The 23,848-nt window shown below is 38.0% G+C and overlaps 1 protein-coding gene across 1 annotated transcript in view; it reads left to right on the top strand.

Annotated features, from left to right (window-relative positions):
- KCNH5 (potassium voltage-gated channel subfamily H member 5) overlaps positions 1-23,221 on the top strand; it is a 308,323-nt gene extending 285,102 nt beyond the window's left edge. Inside the window, exons 15-16 of the mRNA XM_039242113.1 lie at positions 22,183-22,246; positions 23,024-23,221. Of these exons, the coding sequence (XP_039098044.1) occupies positions 22,183-22,246; positions 23,024-23,221 (262 nt within the window). The remainder of the gene's footprint in view (positions 1-22,182; positions 22,247-23,023) is intronic.
- Positions 23,222-23,848: the final 627 nt, after the last annotated feature.

Raw genomic sequence — 23,848 nt, 5'->3', positions numbered from 1 at the left:
CTAGGTTCATTGTTTTATTTAGAATCTGAAGCTAAATTTGCATTGAACTTTTAGAAGTGAAAGGCAACTACCTTTTCTTTCATAAAATTTTAATTTCACCTACTCTTAACATTAGGACATATCTGAAGGAGTTATTTAAAAAACAATACTTGTTGTATGCATTCATCTCGTGAGAGAACACAATAAAGAAAGGCCACTGGTAGTGTGAAGAAAGAGAAATATTGCTTGAACAAGCTAATTCCACTAGTTAAATTTGTCAAAGAAAAGGTGAGCTAATGTAATTCCCTTTTATAATATTCCCTGTAAGAAAAAGTTACTCATTTTATTCGTTTGACATTTCATAGTAACATTCATTTTTAATGAAAAATATTCCACAGGGTTATTAATTAAAGGGAATGCAAGAAGAGAGATCTGTCATTTAAAAAGAGAGCAACTCATGAATGAGAGGAAGTCTCCAGTCAAAACTGCAGCTCTGTGAACTTCCCTCAGGATTGCTTGGTGGCTGGGCACCCATGTGACCCTCCGCCTCTATCCTGGATGGCACCTGTGTCATCTGGGCATGGATGCTTTTGCATCAAAGCTTTGGTAAACTTGGAGTAATAGCCCCTTGAGCTTATTGCTTGACTCTTTGATTATGCTTCTTATTTTGGGTTCATTGTGCTCACCAAATTGTAAACTGCTTGAAGTAAAAGATTGTGAATAATATAATGATAGCACCTAGAGGAGAATTTTGTGCTGTACGGTTCAAAAAAAAGTTTCACAGGAGAGTGAATCAATATTTGAGTGCCTCCTATTTACAAGAGGGCTGAATATAGTTATTTTACATGGATTTATGTTCTCCTGGCATAAAGCATAACTGGAAGAAGGGGTTAAAGAGGCTAGTATTGTTTAATTTGTTGAAGATAAGTTAATACTATAAAAATATCTGGAACATAGCAAGGTCATGAGAAACTGTAACACATATTTTCCCTTTGATGAGTACATACTTCCCTCCCACCTTTTGGAACTTCCAGTCTTTCCTCTATCCTCACTCCCTACACCTTTGTCTCCACATAGCTCTCTGGGGCTTAGAAATAGCCACTCTTCTGCCAAGTCTGACATCTATCTTTTGGGGCATTGTGGAAGTGCAAGGGATACAAGATAGAGTATCCTTATGTTCAGTCCATATTTGGAACCAACTGAGAGATCAAAATACGACTATTACTAAGAAAGCTGATGGGAATACATACCTTTAGGGCTTTATCAAGTGTACCTTATGGCATATTAGCCCTGAGCCAAGACTATTTACCATCCCAGCACTGGTCTGGCTGGGGAACCTGCTCTGATATACTCATGCCTAAGTCCATAAGCCCAAATGCTCTATCTCTGTAGGAAGGACTCCTTACAAAGGGAAGAGGAAATGGACAGGCTCCACTTCTTTTTCCAACCTCACAAAGCAGAGGTATCACTCCTTTTCTGGGAAGAAGGAAGTGAAAGATGGAGGAAAATGTTAGGAATATTTGCCTTGTAGAAGTTCCTTTATTTGGATACATACTTATTCTCTCCCCTAGTGAGTGCAAGTGGAATCACAGTACTTATGAATCATTTATAGCGTACAGGCATAACATACATATGCATAAAATGTGTAACATTTATAACATGTACAACTTATATATATATTTTTAACATGTATAAAATTTATAGCAGATATATAAACATATAAAAATCCTATATATGTATATAACACAAATATTTTATAGTGTAATACATATATTACATGTTATATATGTGTATTTGCACTCTAAAAGACCATTCAATCTCTACCAATGGAATTCCAGGCAAAGGGATTATGACCTGTAGCAAAGGGCTACAGGTAACATGGAGGAGATGCCACGTGGCCATGAACATTTGGGGGGATGATTTAAATCAGATCATACAGAAAAGTAAGGATTGTGGACTAAGTACACCAGAATCAGTTGGATGTTTTATCAGGTTGCAGATGCTTAGGTCCCACTTCAGACACTAACCCATAGTTAGCAGGTTTGGAGGGGTAAGGATTCACTCCAGGTGATTCACGTGAACAGCAGGATTGGAACACTATTGCCAAAGCAGCAACTGCCTGAACTTAAAGTATGTAGGGGGCTGTGATCAGCTTTTGTGATCACCTATTCACCCTTGAAGGGTAGACAGAAAATGGCTCAGCTGCAAGGTGAATTATTTAGATTATGGATGAAGCTATCCTGAAAATAAGGGTGACCAGGGAAATAGCTGCTCTGTATGGAAATTGTGAATAGTCTGAAGCATGCAGCATTTTCTACCCAAAGACACCCAGCATTTACACCTGTGTTGCTACATATGAATCCATATGGGAGGCAGGGCTAGTGTTATCCAGTCAGTCTATCTTCTTATGAACCTCCCTGATGAATATCCTAGCCCCTAACCAATATTCAACTCCCAATCAGCCTTTATTCTGAGGGTCTCTCTGGCCCCATGCCTCTAATCAAAGTCTCTCTTCCAAGGATTGTTTAAATGCAAATAAATAAAATATCTGTAATTTGTTCTCAGAATGTTTCAAACCAAATATCACATAGATTTTAAATTTATACTTGTTAAGAGAGCTGATGAACTCAGTACTTTTGAACACCCCATACAGTGTTAGATATCCTAAGGAAATACTGCTTTTGTTGCGAAGCCCATCTCAACTTAACACTGATTATAGGTTAAAGTTGCCTTTTCTACTGTGACAACCTCTTGTAACATGACAACAGCATGTTATTCTTTAGAAGTAGTGTGGCTGCTGTTCTGTCTGGGGCTGCACAGGCCTGAAGATGGGGGGACAATGACATTTGGTGACTTTCCACTTCATGAGCTTGTGATCTACATAGACCAGCTGAGTAACCTGCCACTGACTTGATTTGCCACACAAGATAATTTCTAAGCATTAAAAGCCTGTGGCTTTGACCTTCACTCTTGCAGGCAACTTGTATAATGTTAGTGTCCTACAGGGAAGCAAAGCGGTGAAGAACTCCCTCTGCTAGACTCCAGTCAAAACAACATGTAGTGACAAAGCCTAAATGGAAGAAGTGTGGGTATGTTCTCAGAATTACCCTTTACATTCTGTCTGGTTTCTCTTCCCACTTTCGTTCTTTGTATCTTTCTTACACCTCCTGCCCAAAAGTCTTTTGAATTAGAGGTTGTTCCTGCTGTTTTAGCCATTTCAAATGAGAGGAAGTTTTCTCAGAGGCCTCTGAATGACTGATATGGTGAGTGATTGGCCATGGTTCCTGACCATAGTGTGAAGCCTGGTGCCAATTGCCAAGGAAGTGAGTTTTCATTTCGCTCTTCTACTTGTTATTTCAGAGTATATAAACTCATGTGGTTATGCTTTCTTTCCCAAAGATCTGGTCAAGATCTGAAAAGCTCTTTTTGTCATTTAATAATCCCAAACCATAATAAGTTCTCTCTCTCTCTCTGTGTACACACACACACACACACACACACACACACATTTTTTTTTTTAACTTGATTTAATGTCAGGAAGTTCATTGACGGTATTCTGAGACTATCTGTAAGAGTATGGGGAAAATTATTGAGTAGGAAGTAGAAAATCTAGATATAAGTAACATTTCTTACTTCTTTCCTTGAGTGACCACCTTAACCTCTTGTGCCTCAATTCGATTATCTTTAAAATGGAATAATTATAACCTCTGACACTTTCACAACTTTTACAGTTTAGAAATCTATTGAAAATGCAGTTTTTTACATTACTTCTTCAGGAAACATATCATTGTCTCTATTTTATGGACAAGAAAACTAAGTCTTACAGAAGCAAGTAACCTGCTAAGATCCCTCAATGTTAAATGGTAGAGTAACAGTCCTGGAACCAAACCCAAATCTTCAGAAAGTTTACTAATTTTGCTTTAATGAATATGTCTCTTACAGAGCTCAAGGAATTACTGGGAGCAGTAAGGATGGTAATAGCAAAGGGATTTTTTAAAAAAATCAATAGTTATACAAATGTATAATAATATGTAATAAAGTAGAATTCTCTTTACCAAAGAAATCCTTCGATATTCTTTTTTTTCTCTTTAGTTCCTTGAGGTTAGAAGAGTTTAAAGCTGATACAGAATAAATAAATTAATATAGAGGCAAACCTTTGGATGGCAGTTCAAGAGTTTAACTTAATTCTTCATTGCTTTATTGTCTAGCCATTCCAGACCAGATCAGGGCTGTTTCTTGCCTCTTATATGGGATAAAGATTTCATAGACAACTCCTAATTATACATGGTACTATGCAAACAGCTTTCTCTGTCTGGATAAGAGAGGTTTCTTTCAAAATCTACACCATTCAGCAAATTTCTAGTGACTTCCACAGCTGTGCTCAGGAGAAACATTAGCCATTGTTAAAATAAATACCTGTTATTGCTCACCTTGAAGCCACCAAGAATTGTCCATGTGATGAAACAATTTCTTTGCAAATTGAGTCTTGCCATTCACAGCTTCTGTCTTTGTGAATTTTGAGGATGGCCTCATATTTGAACTGCTCTATTTTCTTTGACTGCAATGTCCCAATTCATCTACCATGTTTCCTGAGTGGCAATCACTCAAGCTTTTCTTTGCATCTTATCTACTATGGAGGATGGCTGCTTAGCTCCTCAGGATGCTCCCCAGTATGTGAATGTCATGCATATCACATATACATGAAATATACCCTCCAAATCTTGTGGAGATTAGCCAGTTTTGTTTACTTAAAATTTTTTTTTTAATGTTATTTATTTCTGAGACAGAGAGACAGCATGAGCAGGGGAGGGTCAGAGAGAGAGGGAGACACAGAATCTGAAACAGGCTCCAGGCTCTGAGCTAGCTGTCAGCACAGAGCCCGATGCAGGGCTTAAACCCATGAACCATGAGATCATGACCTGAGCCAAAGTTGGACCCTTAACTGACTGAGCCACCCAGGCACCTCTCCTTTTTAAAAGTTTTTTTTTAATGGAGATTAGTCAGTTTTTGCATGATGTGGTGGTAGATGAAAACAGAAAACTTGATTTATATAAATTTTAAAAAACAACTGCAAGTTTAGAAGTTGTAAATTCTAAGTTCAGTGTCGATGGTATTGTGCGTCAGCTACTAACATGGTGTTGCAGTGGAATATAGAGCTTTCTAAAGACAAAGAGACTGCTATCGATCGAATGCTTATGTCCCCCATCTCTAAAATTCATATGGTGAAATCCTACCCCTAAGGTGATGGTATGAGGAGGTAGGGCTTTTGGGAGGTAAATAGGTTATAAGAGCACAGCCTTAATAAATAGGATTAGCCTCCTTATAAAAGAAGCCCAGAGAGGTCCCTTTGTCTTGTGCTCTGTGAGGGCACCGAGAGAAGTCACCCTCTATGAACTGGGAAACAACCCTTTACCAGACACTGAATCTGCTGTGCATGGTCTTGGTCTCTTTAGCCTCCAGAATGGGGAGAAATGCATTTCTGCTATTAATAAGCCACTCAGTTTATAATATTTTTGTCATAACAGTTGTAACAGACTAAGAGATTCACATCTAATCAAAAGATCTGTGTTGAGTGACTATGTGACAAAAAGTTGCAATGGAATAAAAAAATAATAAGTGAAAACCCTCATCTTAGCATTGGTTTCATTCTGGGAGTTAAATTGCCAAGATACAGGGTGGAGTTGTAGAGAACACATCCAGAGATTTGATTTTCTGTGGACACAGGCAACAGAGAAAATACAGCCTCCAGCTGGAGGTTTGCATGTAAAGGCAAGTTTATGTTTTGATACTGATTTCTAACTTTCACCTTGACAGATGAAGCAGGGAATCTTGAAGTACTGCAAGCAGTATTATTCCACCCAGGCTGAATGGTAGAATTATTCTGGGAGCTTTGGGAAAAAAAAAAAAAGTCTTATGCTTAGCTTCACCCTGGAGATTCTAATTTAAATTGGTTTGGGACAAGGCATAGGTACCTTTTTGGTTTTTTTTTAATGTTCTCTGAGTAATTTTAATGTGCAGCCTGGGTTGAAAATTATTGCACTAGATCAGTGATTCTAAAACAGTGTACAAGAATCACCTGGGAGAGGGAAGGGGACACTTGTTAAAATTTAGATTCCTGCGACTGACGTTCAAAACTTCTGATTTGGTTGGTCTGAAGTGGGACCCAGGAATCTACCCTAAATTATTTTAATTTGGATGCTTCTTGGAAAACACTCTGAGAAACACCACTTGTGAGCTTTAAGTATTTGTAATCTCATCTGCAGTCTTATGGGAGCCAGACTAGAGATTTCAATTCACTATAAATGAGTGTCGAAACTCATCTCTCTCAGAATAGCTAAGGGAAATGAATGTAGCATTTATTCCTTCTTATTTTTAAAAAGTCTTGCCCTTCTCTTTCATTTATAAAATTAAATACTTTTTGTATAAGAGCTTCTCACCTTTTCAACACAGTCTCAGTCTATGAAATTAAGAGTCTCTGCTTGCAGTTTTCATAAAAATTTCATTGAATTATTTTTATTAAATTTATTTAGATTTTTACTTAACTCATTTAATGTTAACTTATTTTTATTAAAGTCTGATAATAGAATCTAAGAGAAATGAAGATCTTTCAGAAATCTTAAGTAAGTTGAATCATACCATAAGCTACCTTGTGCTTTTTTGCTACTTAGACCATTAGCTATTTTAAAGCTTCTAAAATATGTTGTACACTTTTCATGACACAAGTTTCAATATGTTATTTAATCCTACCAAGCCTTTGAGAAAGATACTACCATTCCACTTTATAATCCACAAAACTGAAATGCATAGAGGCCAAAAAAGGGTTGATCCTTAATAAGCAACAGAAATGGAATCTATACCCTAGGGTCTTACTTTGAGGCTGATGGTCTTTTCTTATACTAAACTGCCTTTAGCTACAGAAAATTTTGGCAGAATTGGCAACTTACAGGGATTTTTCATTTAAACCACTAGTGGTATTCTTTCTTTGCATAGATATTTATTAAAACGGTTATAGAGGCTATTATAAAATAAAAGCAAAAACCAAAACTGTATTACTGCCTAAAAGTTTTAGCCAAAAGTTTCTTTCTCACTTTCTCCTTCTCTCTCTCTTGACAATACATTTTTAAAAAGTCATTCTAAGTAAGCCTCAATTCCACTCATGTGGCTGTATCCTCTCCAGGCCTTATGTTATCATTGGGTGAGAACTCAGGTCGCACAAGATAGCAGAAGAAGCAAGAGCTTTTTATAATCTAGAATCTGGATAACTCAATCTTATTTTAACAGAAAGCTGGCTTGGTATGTTCAGTTCATTAAAAGAATTGATTCATGGTGTCCTAGCATTTCACTATCTACAGGCAGCCTGTACTACACTATCTACAGAGCCTGTGTTATATTAGAGGGTCATTCCATCTGCACTATCATGAGCTTTCCCTGAAAGTGTTTCTCCTGCCCCAATCTAACCTATTAGTAGAGTAGGTCCTTGTATTCTCAATCATCCTCTCATCTGAAAATACAATACAGTCTTTTTTCTCTCCTACATCTGTAGCATTAAGTACCATAGGAAAGTTCTTAGGAACAGATACAAACCACTTCATCTATCAGGTCATTTGTTTTGCTTGGGAAAGCTCCATCATGAGTCTTCTTAAACTAGCAGTTAATATAATAGTATAAGATTATAATGCCTCTAAAAATATAAGAGGGACATCTATTACATTTGTAAGCATTTCCCTCTTTTTTTCATACTCAAAAAAATTAAGGCATATGTGTAATCGATGTCCACTTGTCCACTTAAAAATAAGATGTTTCTGGAAATTTGCAGATTAAGTTTAGTTAAGTAAGTAATGGAAGCCAGAAAGAAGACTGTTGACAGCTTCCCATGAGTTCTTTGTTTTAAGTTGCTGCAAGGAGCTCATCTGTCTTGCTGTAAAGAGACAAGGGGAAGGCATTATATATTAGTGCACATGAATTCCATTCTTAGTAAGTATTATCCAAAAGTGATTCTTTGACACTAAATAGTCAGCTATGTAGAGTAGAGTTGACTAAATTTCATATCTACTTCCCTATTAAATATCTTTTATTTTATGCCTAACTTGTCAAAATAATGAATAACAAAATAAGCTTAATAAAAACAAAGGAAGAAAATCAGAATGAAGTGCAAACATAGGGATGTTATCCTTTTGGGATTACACCTGTTAATTGTCATGTTCTTCTCTGAACTAGCTTCACAGAACAGGAAGGCTTTTTCAGAGTGGGGGAAAGCAAGGGGCAAACCTAAGTGCCATGTTAGAAAGTCAGCAGGGGAACAAAATGGGCTGGGGGCTGTGAGCAAAAGAGCAATAGACTAAACAGTATAGAGGCTCCCTCTATCTGACCAGCTAGGCAAGAGATAGAATAGTGTTCTCATTATTGAGCTTCTGAGATTAGGTAAAACAAATAAACACATACATACCCTAAGTTGGACAGTGGTCAGATAGTAGATGATGATAAGTATTGTGTGTTTCTATAGTCAAATATATTCTTTCAGTCTGCATACACACCTTTTGTATATTATGTGGCCCCATGATTGTTTAACAAAGATATGTTGATATCTTAGGCCATTCTACCACAGACTGACTACTGCTTGATCTTTATTCTCCTGTTAGTTTAATCAGATCTGATGTGTTTAAATGTGTGATCCCTAGGAATAGAAAACAGCTTAACTATCTATTTGGTCTGTTTGTCAAGAGAAAAGATTCTTTTTTTTTTTTAACGTTTTATTCATTTTTTGAGAGAGAAAGAGAGAATGTGAGCAGGGGAGGGTCAGACAGGAAGGGAGATACAGAATCGGAAGCAGGCTCCAGGCTCTGAGCTGGCTGTCAGCACAGAGCCCGACGCAGGGCTCGAACCCACGAACCGCTCAACTGACTGAGCCACCCAGGCGCCCCAAGAGAAAAGATTCTTAATGCTGCTGATTCAGATGTTAAAACATCTCCATCCCACCCCTCCAAAAACATCATCTTACTTTGCTGAAAGGGTTACATTTAATTATGTTCTATGTCTAGAGGCTATTATAAAATACCATTCAACTGTTGTTGTAAATCAAAGATAATGTTCTATTGGCAATTTTTGAGATACACAGCAGACTTTTTCTTCAATTCTTCAAGCTACCTGCAGGTTTATATGACAAAGAATAACACTCATATCTGATGCCCTGGATCTGTAGGAACATAAATCTTTGTAGAGTTGTAATGTTTGTGCAGAACTTTCTCTTATAAGTATTTCAGTCTGTATAACAGTGCTGTGATTGCAGCTGGCAAGACTTTGGGATTTATAGTTTCAATGGGTCACAGAGCACTCTATCAAAAGTTTTCTCTATTAAGTTGGCAAATGTTGGTATTCAGTAGACAGTAACTTAGACATTCTCCACCACACTGGCAAATAATTTCTTGTTTTTTTCAAATGCTGTGCTATTTTAGCACTGCCCTCAAAACCTTCCCTCTAAGGACTGCTAAATGTCCTGGCACAAAAAAGGAAAAAATTCTCTGCACAAATAGTCTCATTATTTTGACCAGAGTTTCTGCAGGTTTTGAAGAATTCTATTAAACTTTAAAACGATTAAAAATTTTTCGTGTCCTAGACAATGGGTACTATTGAGGGAGGTTTTAAATATTTTTATCAGATTCCTCTCCCCCAAATATGTAACTCTCAAAACATCGGACCCTTCTTCAGATTTAATAAGAAAGGTCACATACCACTGTCTTTGACTACGCACTGTAGTATAATTTGTATCAGAGGCAATGTTTACCAGAAACATTGCTTATTTCCACAGACTAAAGACTACTCCTGAATAACCATGTTGCTCTTGAAACCTACTTAACAGATAAAATCTGTCTAAATTCTTTTTGAAACTCTTCGTGCTTCTGGTCCTTTTAGTCCCTCTGCCTGGCATGCCCCAACATCCTCGCCACATTCTCTTCCTACTGAAGTCCTTTCAGACGTAGTTAAAATAACACCATTTCTAAAAACTTTTTCAGATAACCTTAGTTTCTCTCCTTCACAATGTATTTTTTTAACATTTATTTATTTTTGAGAGAAAGAGCGTGCACAGGGGAGGAGCAGAGAGAGGGTGGGACAGAGGATCTGACTGTGCTGACAGCAGTGAGCCCGATGCGGGGCTCGAACTCACGAACCACAAGATCATAACACTGGACGTTCGACCGACTGAGCCACCCAGTTCCCACCACAATCTACTTTCTTATGTGTGCGTTCCTTTTATGGAAGAACCTCTTATAGTTTGATTTATACTGAGGTTCTAAATGGCTGTACATTCCTAACTAGACTGCAAATTACTTCAAAAGAGAGAGACCAGGTTTCATTTATCATTGCTCGTTCCATTAGGCACTGTGCTTGGCCCTCAACAGATACTTAAGAAATGCTTCCTATTTAAGTGTTTGATGAATGTTAAGTTGATTCCAGCTGTCCTAAGTATGATCATAGGATATGATAGGGAGATGGACACAAAGGACACATTATTCATGGACTTACTTGGCAAGGGCACTGTTAGCATGTGTATATCACAGTGGGCAAGGTACATTAAAGAAACCACAATATGATATTTTAAAATATTTTCTCTGCTTTTTAAAAATGAAGTGATACACTGTCAGTTAAAAATGCTGAGTCTCATTCATTTTATAATGAGCTCTTTGTGGCACCAAATAAACTCAAATGTCCTGGGCTCTTAAGTATTTTGCTAATATTTGCAAGTATGTTCAGTAACTCTTAGCAAGTAATAGCTATTGGTAATGAACGTTGCTCTTTGAAGCTCCCGCTTTTTAAAAATCTTTAAGCTGTGCTTGACAAGGATTCCTTTTCCTGTTTCTTTTTTAGAACTTATTTTCAGTAAGTCTGACTTCTCAACAATTAAGAATGTCATCTTTTATTAATTATCTCTTCCATTGTATAAATCACTGTATAAAACTCTGAATAGATTTATTTTAATAATAGCTAATATTTATATAACACTGTAAAGACTACAGATGTAATTTTATATGCATCATCTAAGTTGACCCTCAGAACAATACTGTGAGATAGATAAAGGAATTTTATTCTCTTCATTTTCACAGATGAATAAATAGAAGCTACTAACCTCAGGCTATTTAACCCTGAGAAGTGATTCATTGGGGGTATAGGACCCAGGAATTCCTTCTTCAGTGGCAGTCAGTATTCAGTCTACTACTTTGTGCTATCTTTAAGGTACAAGGGATAGTTTATTCACTCAGCAGATCAACCTTATGCATTTTTTATGTGCCAGATTCTGTGTGTCCCAGGCACTCAGCATACCTCAGTAAGCAAACAAATATATCAAGTTTAATATTAAAGTCATATTGAAAAAATGACAAAAATACTATATACAGAATATTAGATAGTGATGAGCACTGTGCAGGAAAATCAGAGGAAGGGAGTGGGGCATTTGCAGGGTGCTGCAAAGCAATTGTATATAGAATAATCAGGCCTCATCACAAAAGGGATGCTAGAACACAGACCGAAGAGAAAGGAAGGAGCCAGGCTTAAGGATATCTAGGGGATACATGCAGAGGAAACAGCACGTGCAAAGGCCCTGACACAGGAGTTTTCTTAGCATGTGTGAGGGAAGAAAGGAGGCCAGGGGTCTGGACTGTGGTAAGCAAAGGGAGAATAGCAGGAGATAAAATCAGAAGGTGAAGAGTCACAGAGGCCAATACAAGGACTTTGGTTTCTATTCTGAATAAGATGGGAAGACACTGGAGGATTTTGAGTAGAAGAGTAATACAGCACAATATACTTTTTGAAAGCTTCTCTTTTGCTTCCACCTTGGATATGGAGAATGGATAACTGAGGTGGAGCAGGGTGGAGAGGGAAAAGTGCAGAGTAAGAGACTAGTGGGAAGGCTTTGCAACCATTGGGCACTGATGGCCGCACTGCTGTGCTAACGCTGCTTTCACAAATCACCAAAAACCTTGTAACAGCTGTATTGTCTCATAGCTCCGGAGGCCCAAAGTCTGAAATCAAGGCATCAACAGGGCTCAAGTGTGTTTGACAGCTCTGATGAGAGTCTCTCCGTGTGTCTTCCAGTTTCTGTTGTTGGCCAGTAACCACTGGTGCTCCTTGGCTTGTAGATGTGACCCTCCAGGCACATGGCCATCTCCTCCCTGCAGGTCTTCACATCTTTCCACCATGCACGTCTGTCTCTGTCTAAATTTCCCCTTTTTATAAGAACACCAGTCATACCGGATTCATGTCCATCCTAAAGACCTCATTTTAACTTGATTGCCTCTGTAAAGACTCTCCTTCCAAATGAAGTTACACTGGGGCTCCTGGGTGACTCAGTTGGTTAAGCTTCTGACTTCGGCTCAGGTCATGATCTTGCAGTTCGTGGGTTCGAGCCCCACGTCAGGCTCTGTGCTGACAGCTCAGAACCTGGAGTCTACTTCAGATTCTGTGTCTCCCTCCCTCTCTGTCCCTCCCCTGCTCACACTCTCTCAAAAATAAATAAATGTTAAAAACCAATTTTATTTTTTTACTTTTTTAAAAATATTTTTATTTATTTCTAGGAGAGAGAGAGAGAGACAATGTGAGCAGGGGAGGGTCAGAGAGAGAGGGAGATACAGACTCGGAAATAGGCTCCAGGCTCCGAGTTGGCAGTCAGCACAGAGCCTGACGCGGGGCTCGAACCCACGAACTGCGAGATCATGACCTAAGCGAACGTCAGATGCTTAACTGACTAACCCAGGTGCCCCTAAAAGCCAATTTTAAAAAACAAAACAAAACAAAAAAACCAAATGAAGTTTCATTCTGAGGTACTGGGGCTTAGAGTATCAGAGTATCTTTTTGATGGACACAATTAAACCTGTAACAGTGGCTTAGACTAGAATGGTATGAGCAGAAAAAATGAACAATAGCATTTACTGACTAATTGGAATATATATGTATACATGTATATGTATATGTGTATATATATATATATATAGAGAGAGAGAGAGAGAATAGCACAGTGATTATCACAAGCACTAATTAGTAGCTATGATTATTTTGTTAATATTGTTATTATGGTCAGATGATCATAGTACCAACAATATTTGTATGAATGAGAACAAGCCCATGTTTCCTTAGGTAATGCATGAAGAAAATGGTATCAGTGAAACCAAGAAAACACAGGCATCAAAGCCTTTTCCTCAGTTCAAGGGGTCTCTAGGGTAACACCTACAGTCCTGAGCAGTCTTGTGTCACTGTTGTCCACTGTCACTGTCACTCCTGTGACCACCCAAGTCACTTCCTGATTACAGCTGTAGCTCCAACATTCTTATCACCTCTTTATGTCACCAACATAGATTTGATTATACAACTCTTCTTCTTTTTTTTTTTTAAGTTTATTTATTTATTTTGAGAGAGAGAGCACAAGCAGGGGATGGACAGAGAAAGAAGGAAAGAGAGGGAATCCCAAGTAGGCTCCACAATGTAAGTGCAGAACCTGACGCAGGGATCGAACTCACAAACCGTGAGATCAGGACCTGAGTCAAAATCAAGAGTCAAATGCTTAACTGACTGAACCACCCAGGCACCCTCAACTCTTCTTTTTGATCCCACAAGAAATTGTGCTCTACAGTTGTTAGAAGATGACCAAGTCATCTTCCCTACCTTAGAGCACTTTAGGGTTAATGAGGTAGAGAGAGATGCTAACAGATCATTTCAATATTCTTTTTTTTTTTTTCATTTCAATATTCTATCTAAATTCTCTGAGAGACTTGAAGATATTCTGGGAGCCCAGGCATGGACACTTACAAGTAGGAGGATAGTGGGGAAGGCATGATGCCAGCAGAGGACGGGGGTGGAGAAAGAGGCGCAAGACGATAGGCTTCCTGGGAAGGAATGGAGCTGGGCTGAAGCACTAAGGGCACAATCAAATAACATGATTAAGAGAATTCAAAATACATGGAGGCATAGCATATAACCACTTGAACTAGGACAGATAAGCAATTTGCTATTAATGAAACATAACAGGCCTGATAGTTTCAGCTGCTGAGACTGAAGATATAGAAAGGGGACAGGGTAGGAAGAAAGCACCATATACCCTGATCTCAAACTAGAGATATTACAGGGTATTAAGCAGTGGAATGACATGGTCATATTTTCACTTTAGAAATTTCTCTCTAGTGTAAGTATGAATGATAATTTTCAATGAATCATGACTGGAAGCTCATATGGTGGGGTATGGGAAGAGAGAGGAGTCTAGAATGACTCTTGACTTATGATTGAATAAATGGAGTCATTAGCCTAATAGAAAACAGAAGTAGGAGTAGTTCTGAGACATAGTATAATGATTTGAGTATTGGCCATGCTGAGTTTGAAGTGTCATCAGATAGTTGTGTCAACATGTAGACAGCTAGATTTGGACAGTGTTGGGTATGCTTGATGTCTTGAGAGTGGAAAACTTCACTTAGGAAAAGCATATAATGTTAAAATAGCTTTGGGCCAAGGACTAAACTACAGGAAGCACAAGTGTTTGAAGAGTTAATAGTAAGAAGAACCCATTAGTGTGATATAAAGGGAGAACAAAGAGCATATCATGGATGCTGGGGAAGTAGATTTACTAAAAGAATGGAGTGGCCAGTAGTGTAAAATGTAGAAAAAAAATGTTCAGTAAAGTATGGACTGAAGAATGACCATTAGATTTGTGTATGTGGGGATTAAGAACAGTGGCCAGGGAGAAAGAAAATCATTTTAGTGTAGGGATGGTGGGACAAAAGCTGAATTATGCGGATTGGGGACTTAATAAGAAGAACGGGAAAAATAGTCGAGGAGAGAGAAGGAGGCAAACCATGAGAGACTGTTGAATGCCGAGAACAAACTGAGGGCTGATGGGGGTGGTGGGGAGGGGAAGGGGAGATGGGCATGGAGGAAGGCACTTGTGGGGATGAGCACTGGGTGTTCTATGGAAACCAACTTGACAATAAACTATTGAAAAAAAAGTGTACAAGTAGTATATATATATATAAACTATTTTTTCAAGAAAATTATATCAGACTAGGACCCAGCAGGAAACAAATGGCAGACTTTTAGTGGGTAATTTGAGGAGGCTAAATAAAAGGTTTATACATAAAGTGGACTACTGTTAAGAGTTTCTAAATATAAGGGCTAAAGCTATCCATGGGCTATTTATACCATGCAATTATCATCCATTGGCCAAAAGGGATAAGATGTAGGAGAGAGAGGAGGGTAAGGAGGTGGTAGCCAGGAGAGAGACAGACAGACAGACAGACAGAGAGACAGACAGACAGACAGACTGTATTAAGAAGAGTGCCTGACAGGAGCTATGACCTTGAATTAAGTTTAAGTCATGGAATTAATCCAGACAATGGTGACACCTCAAGGAGGAGCTGTAATAAAAAGACCCTGGTTCCTCACTTTCCTTCCTTCCTGTGTCTCCTTCATTGGCCAAACCCAACTGGAAGTAAGGCAGCAAGTAAGCCCATTGATGTAGTCATATAGGCCAGCATCCAAGGCAGGTAGGGAAGGATGGGACTGGGTCTAGAAGGGTAAATGGGGTAAATGTTCAGTACAAAATTAGTTTGAGTAGAACAATAAGAAGATACAATATTAAAGTGGCTGCACTGTAAATGGAAGGAGTTGAGTTTTATGAAGATTTTCCCTCCTGCACCGAGAGGGGAGAGATGGCTAAAAGCTGAAATGCAAAGTCTGGAGAAAAGAAGTTAACGCTATTGGAGGATATAAGGATAATTGATGGAAAAAAGTCCTAGAGGATTCATGTGACAGATAAAGAGTCAAAGTGAAGAGGTTGGCTTTAAATAGAAGTAAGAATATTTCACCTTCTCACATTGGAAAGGAGAAGCAGAAGCACAGTTGTATTAAATCTGTAGGTGGTGAGGGGACCAGAGGGAAAGGCCAGAAATTGAGAGAGCTCATCTTTTTGTCTCAGTTTTCCTCATATAAGAAGGCATAGATCATCTGCTGAGGGTAAGAGGGTGGGATGTGGGTGGACTGTGGGAAGAGTTCTATTTCTCTGAGACTGTTACCAGGGCAGGGGCAGGGATGGCAGAAGGAGAGATGGATCAGGACAAGAAATGTCCACTGAACATTTTCTTTTCCTCCTCTTCTTTTCTTTTCCTCCTCTTCTTCTTTTGGGTGCTATTTTTTAACAGGTGTATTTGTAACATACTTAAATGCATAAAAATGGTAACATTCTTAGAATTATTTCATACAGTTTAGATAAAATTCCTACAAGTATTATAATTAGTATTTTCATGCTGAGTACAACACATTTTGTCTGAGGGTTAAAGCAAGTGTCACATAAGGTAGATAAATAGTCGAGTTTATATTTTAGTTAAAAAAAATGTACCACATTAATAACCTACATTCCATGTCGAAACCATCTATTTGCTAAATCCACATGGTTTATAACTAACAAATTAATGCTATACTTCAAAAGAAGAGAATGAATTGAAACATTTCAATGACATTTTATCTTCATTTTTTTTGGTTTTCTTTCCCCATCAATATGATTCGTTGTTTTTTTAATGTTTATTTATTTAAGAGAGAGAGAAAGAGCAAGAGAGAGTCAGAGAGAGATGTAGAGAGAGAATCCCAAGCAGGCTCCATGCTGGCAGCACAGAGCCTAATGAGAGGCTCATCTCATCAGCCCTGAGATCATGACCTTAGCTAAAACCAAAAGTTGGATGCATAGCAGACTGAGCCACCCAGGCGTCCCTATGATCCTATGATTGGGACAAGTTCAGTATCACCCAATTGGAATTGTGCCTTTGTAGTTTTACTGTACCAGCTTTTGATATGTGTGCCCTAGTGTGGGGGCTGAAGTCTGCCTTCTACTAAAGACAGATTTTCATTGCACATAACGCCTTCCCAGGAGACATGAAGATTTCTGTGAGACTATTATGTTCTCAGATTCATTTAACAAACACTTCCATATTGTTGTTCTTAATTACATGTAGAAACAGGTTTCTTGATTCTGTTAATATTAAACAAGAAATAACAGTTTGGAGAGATTTCTCCCCATATAGTGAGGAATACCAAAAGGAAAATAAAGGAAAGGGATGTGTCATGTAAATTGATTACTGTGCTGCTGGTTGCACTAATTGATCCACGGTGGATATTACTGCTGTAAAGTCATTGGTTTTGCCTCTCTTGCACTATTTTCCCCATAACAGTCAAAGGGGATTTGATGGTCTTATCTACAGCAATCACTAATTCTAAGGCAGTGCTTGAGATTAAATAACTATACTCTAGCAGCTACTTTATTTTGGCTTTATTAGTAAAATAAAGATCAGAAAACAATACTTTATCCACATGTTTCTTATCCATGCATGCAATCTATCAAGTCCAAAAAGTATATTTTCATTTCAAACTATAAAAGTAAATGTTTACAGTGTATTCTTTCAGAGTCTGAATAGAAAAAAAGACCCAGATTGCATGTAAAGTGCAGATTATTTTAATTTACTCTTGGACTTCGATTCAATAAAATGATATATATTGGGGAAAAAGTAGAAATGGTGACTGCCCTCATGGAAGCCATAGTCTTTTGAAGAAGAATAGAAAATTTAAAAGTAATTAAACATTATCTTTCTGGGTTAACTTTCCATCTCTTAATCCCAGAGATGTTTGACTCCAAGAATACAGAACAATTCAAGGTTCTTCAAATGCACCATGATTTTAGTCTTCTGCACCTTTCTGTCCTCTGTATCTCTCTGCTCACAATTGTTTCCAGGATTTATTTCTTTGGTGAAATTTCTACTCATGATTTAAGACTCAGCTCAAAGTTTTGTGAAGCTTTACCCAAATTCCCACACCAAGCAATATTAGTGGCTTCATGCAATGATAGTCTAATGGGCTATCATTAGTTACTTCTTTCTCTCAAGATTCATCCTATTTTTCCTATAACTTCTAGTACTACAGCTCTCTTATCTGATGTGATAGGACTAGAAATATCAACAGCTAACACTGATCAAGAAAATTCTTACGATATGCTAGGCATTCTTCAATGTTCTTTAGATACAGCAATGTATTTATTCCCAACAGTGACCATATAAGGAAAGTACTATTACTATCTGCATTTACAAATGAAGTAAATGAGACATAAAAAGGTTAAATACCTTGTCTAGAATCACATACCTAATGAATATAGGAACACAATTTGAACTCAGTGAATATAGAATTAGAGTTTATACTCTTAGCAAAGCATTGTATGTTGCTTAGTAATTAGTAGTTCAGTAAAAACTTTTGGTTAGATATTTTGACTTAAAACCTTACAGAATATTCATTCAATTAGTAATGTTTTGGGGCATTATTAGTGTTTGTTATATAAACCATACCATAAATACAGCCTCTGAGATTTTCAATTTTGGTTTCTTTAAGGGAAGCAAGAGACCTTACTGATAAACATATATACAACTGACTATTAATTCAACTGATGGATGTAGAGGTTTGCAGGTTCACCAGTCTAGAGCATCTGGTGTGCTGTGGACATCAGTCAGTGTGTTTTGCAAAGAGGATGGAAAGTGATGGTCAAGCTAGTCATGTTGATTAAGTGGAGATAAAGAGGTCCTGGTCTTTATTTAGTCTTGTGCACATTCCCCTGCCTATACATTTACATTTTGTGTTGAAATTGCCTGTTTACATACCCTTGTTCTTTATGGAACTGTAATCTGCAAGCTTATTTTATTCATCATTTTATCCTCAACACCTACAAACCTGTCCTGCACATAATAAGGGCTCCTAAAAATCTTTAATGAATTATAATAGACTGAATTGTCCCTTGTTGTGACATGGTAACAAGAGGGTCTACCACTACCCCACTGAGAATCTTTGGGGATAGGACATGCTCTTATTTATTTTGTAAATAAATTTTTAATTGAAATATAACTCACTTACAGAAAGTATATAAACTATTAGAATACTGCTTGATGGATTTTTACAAGCTGAACATATCCACGTAACTAGCATCTAGTGCAGGAAATGGAACAGGAAGTGTGTTAGAAGTCCATTTCCTGCTCCATTGCTTTCATGATACTCACCACCCCTCACAAGATTTAACTACTGTTCTGACTTTCAACACTTTCGATTAACTTTTTTTAAAATTTTTAGAGTTATATAAATGGAATGATATGTATTCATTTGTATCTGGCTTCTTTCACTCAATGTTGTTTTGTAGGAGTCATTCATGTTGTACATAGCTGGGGTTCATTAATATTTATTGTAGGGTTTTCTACTGAATGAATGTACTTCAACTAACCCATTTTGCTCTTGATATATACATTTGGGTTTCCAGTTGGAACCATTATGACTGGTGGTGTTCCCAACATCCTTATACATGTCTTTTTATTTACATCTGTACAATATTTTTAGGAGTAAAAATTTCCAAATCTAGAGTATGTTTAGCTTTAGTAGACACTCATCAGTTTTCCAACTGGTTGTATAAATTTGTACACCCACCAGCATCTTATGAAACTTTAAAAAAATATTTTTAATGTTTTTATTTTTTTTGAGAGAGAGAGACAGAGAGTGAGCAGGGGAGGAGCAGAGAGAGAGGGAGATACAGTTTCAGAAGCAGGCTCCAGGCTCTGATGTGTCACCACAGAGCCCGCCTGATGTGGGGCTGGAACTCAGGAGAGATCATGACCTAAGCCGAAGATCATGAGTGAGATCATGACCTGAGCCAAAGTCAGATGCCCAACCAGACTGAGCCATCTAGGTGCTCCAGTTTATGAGAATTTAATTTTGCTACATTCTCATTAACACTAGTTATTTTTTTAAATCTTTTTAGCCTTTCTGGTGAGGTATGTAAGGGTAATGCATTATGGCTTTAAATTGTACTCCCTTGATGTCTCATTTAGATGAACACTATTCCATATATTTAATGGCTGTTTTTATAACTTTTTTTGTAAAATGTTAATTCTTCTATCAGAGTTGTTTGTTTTTGTTTTTAATGGTTTGTAACAATTGGGATAGAATAGAGATGGTCCAAAGATGCAGGACAAAGTCACTTGAATGTCTAATTTTGCTTGTATGGAATATGGAGTATTGAAATATCTAAGTGGCGAATGAAAGAGGAGAGATTTCTGCACCACTGTTTGGTTGTTTTGCAATCAACAAATACTTAGAGACTATATTCTCAGTTTATCTGGGTGAAAACATGCTATACTTATGCCACTCATCAGATTCAACGTAAGCAATTGATCTTTATTTTACATGGGATGCCTGTGTCATTCTGGCAACATAGAGAACAATTTACCTTAAATAGATCTTTAAGTACACCTGATGTTTAAAAAGGCTAAGTGGCTTGGCCAAATTTATACAGGTAGTCAATGTCAGAAGTAGCATCCAAACTCTTGCTTTTTGACTCTTAAGAGACATTTTGAATTTTTTTTTCTTGCCACACAATTCTGATCTTAGAAACAAGAGATATCCCATGGAAGAAATAGAAAATGGGCTTAGAAACCAGGAAAAGTAACTTCTTGGTCCAACTGTCAATGACTGGGTATACATCCAAGTGTCTAATCATTTTGGCTCCTTTGAGTTTCATCTTGCAGATTCCCCCAAATTAAGAAATACCCAAGAATATTACATTTCAGGTAAATTTGATTCCAGCTATAGAAGGTTGAAACAGTAATATATTACCTAGACTAGATATATATTTCTAAATATTTCTAGAAGATAATACTCCAATAGAGAAAGTTATTTACCTACTTAGTCTGTATTTCCCAACAGTGCAGAATTTGTGTGTGACTCGAGTAAAAGCTGCATTATTCTTTTAGGAATCAAATGCAAGAATTAACACATACTTAAATAAATGTGCTAGAATTGGTTTTCCAAACAAAAGCTGTAGAAATTTTCTTTCATTATGAAAAAAATCTTTGAAGGCATTAAACCACCCTTCTTCAATAATTGTTCCCTCTGAGGCATAGCAGTTTTCTTACAAGGCAAAAGCTAATGCCACATACTAGATGTGTTCCTTGGGACAAAGGAATAGTATCAAATGAGAACTAGTAGAGTTATTCAGTGGAAAGTGCATTATACACTATGAAACAAAATTGTACATAACATTAGGAATGTCAGCATGTAATAGTGGAGGGAACACTGGAGTTGGCTTTAGGGAATAGATTTCAGTCCCAGCTTGGCCATTTACCAGCTAAGTGAGCTTAGGCAAGTCACATAACTTCTCTGACCCTCGTCTGTCAAATAGGGGTAACAATACTTTTCCTGAATGATTTATAAAGGTTTAGGGAGAAATTAGCTAACATAAGCTGAAGTGCATTTTAAAATGTATTGCATTTGCCAGATGTTAAATAGTGTTGTTTTCTACTTAGATACTGGAGACTCTCATTCCATATTTCTATGTATACACCTCCTTGTGTGTATTAAACTGGCAGCCCAGGGTCATGCCTTTTGTTGTCCACCATTATTAAAGTGATTCAACCTCCTTTATCATATGATTGCTTTCACCCCAACCTTTTGATCCTTTGGATCCTTTGCATCTCTCCTAAATTTAAATCAGGAATTCTTGAGTCCACTAGACCCGGGTTGGAAATTCTGCCCTGTCACTTATTAGTGAGGTAGACTTGAGGCAGATCTTTAAATCTCTCTAAGCCTCAGGGTTTTTCATCTTTAAAATGGATTATTGTGAAAATTAAATAAGCAAATAATCCATGAAAAATACGTAGTACAATTCTCCTAATCCTGGTATTTTTACTGCAAAGATTCCAAAGTGAAAACATGTGGAATCAATCGCTGCCATGACCAGAATAACTGTATTCTCAAAGACATGGTGGTCTTATGGCAATGCTGACGGCCGTATTCTTACATTCCTAGCAAAGTATAATGGTGATGGTTTTTCTTTATCAATTTTTTCCTTTGAACTTGAGGGTGCTAAAAATTCTATGCTGAGAACTTAGAAATTAACAATTTTATTCTTCTGAGTTTCCTTCTGAATTTTCAAATGCTAACAAATAAGTGGTATTTGCAATGCTACTTGGGCATTAGCTTAAATCGATACCAATAGTGAGGCTCTGCCATTGCTTATTCCAAAATGTGTGGCACTGACTTAACAGGAGTGGAAAGAAGGGAATGGATATTTGAGACTTGGAAAGATGAAGACAAATATTTTTTGGTGACAAAACATTTGATAAAGTTGTTCACTGTGACTGTCTTTCAATGTTGTAGATCTTTTGGAAGACATTTGAAAACGATATTAGTAGCAAGGAGGCATTGTGACTGGTTACTTTTGGTAAGGCATGGGAAGAAAGAGGTGATCCCAGACATGGGTTGGCTGACTTATAAGCAAATATGGAAAGGAATTGAGAACAGGAAGAAGTAGAAATAAGATTAAAAACTCATTGTACAAAGAAGTTCATTAAGACTCAATTTTGTAACGCAGCTCAGAGAATGGATGTGACCTCCCAGCAAGCCTGACGCTTTCAATGTATGTTATGTTCCCTGCTGTTGTGGCAGGAGGGAGGGTGGGGGCAGAGAAGGCGAGAGAGACATGGGGCCAAGAAAGCAAAGAATTGAATCAGGTTTGAGAATTACGTGTAAGAAAAAACTTTTTATGAGACTGCAGACACATGGAGTTGATGTGAACAGATCAGAAACTTATTCAAAATTTTAGAACAGGGAGCCTAGGAGGCTCAGTCAGTTGAGCATCTGACTCTCAACTTTGGCTCAGGTCATGATCTCACAGTGAGTCTGAGCCCCACTCTGGGCTCTCTGCTGACAGTGAGGAGCCTTCTTGGGATTCTCTCTCTCCCTCTCTCTCTGTCTGCCCCTGCAGACACACACCCTTGCTTGCACACGTGCTCTCTTGCTCACCCCCTCTCTCACAATAAATAAGTAAATTTAAAAAATTGGGGGGGGGGTACATATATTACCAAAAAAACCACAAGCTTGGTCTTAAAATATCCTTTTACTATGTGAGCCCCAAACTGTACCTCAGGCCTCCAAAGTTTCACGGGCAGGAAGCAGCTGACGAAGCTCTTCAATCCTGAAACAACACCAATTCTCCAAGCTGACTATACAGGATTATGGACAAAGAAGAACCTCCAAAAAGGTGGAATCGGGAGCCACAGAGAACACTGCGGGGGAGGGCTTATCCCAGAGAGCTAATCCCACAGAGCAGGCTGAGAGGCTAATTAAGGAATTTACCCCACTGCCAGGGCCTTACAATGCCTGCCTGGGAGACCCCATCATTGCTGCGGACCGGTGACTATGGAGTCTCTGAGCCGTTTTCCCTGTCCCCCTTTTTTATTTATTTATTGTTTAATTTTTTTATTTCTGAGAGAGAGGGAGATAGTGTGAGCAGGGGAGGGTCAGAGAGAGAGGGAGACACAGAATCTGAAGTAGGCTCCAGGCTCTGAGCTAGCTGTCAGCACAGAGCCTGACGTGGGGCCCAAACCCACGAACCATGAGATCATGACCTGAACTGAAGTCAGATGCTTAACCGACTGAGCCACCCAGGTGCCCCCCCATCCTCTTTTAATGGGAATGTTTAGTCAGTTATCCTGTTCCTGTCACACCTTTCTCTCTTGGTTATGTGTATGTATGTATGCATATATGTGTGTGTGTGTGTGTGTGTGTGTGTGTGTGTGTGTGTGTGTGTGTGGCTGGGCTGAGGAGTGGAAGGGGTGTGGGTAACTTGCTTTTCTAGTTTACAGGCCATTCCATTCTAGGCTTTCCCATTCAGAAAATTGTATTACCATTTAAGCGTTGGCTTAGACTAAAGAGAGGTTTTTTAAAATTTTTCTCTTTTTCTCTCAATTGGTCATCTGCTGATCTGCAAACCTGTCAGTTTTACTGGCAAAATAAATCCAGAATCTGACCATCTCTCACTACC

The sequence above is a fragment of the Hyaena hyaena genome, unplaced genomic scaffold (assembly GCF_003009895.1).
Source record: "Hyaena hyaena isolate Hyena2069 unplaced genomic scaffold, ASM300989v1 scaffold_208, whole genome shotgun sequence".
Taxonomy (NCBI): domain Eukaryota; kingdom Metazoa; phylum Chordata; class Mammalia; order Carnivora; family Hyaenidae; genus Hyaena; species Hyaena hyaena.
This window is presented reverse-complemented; position numbering and strand designations above follow the sequence as displayed.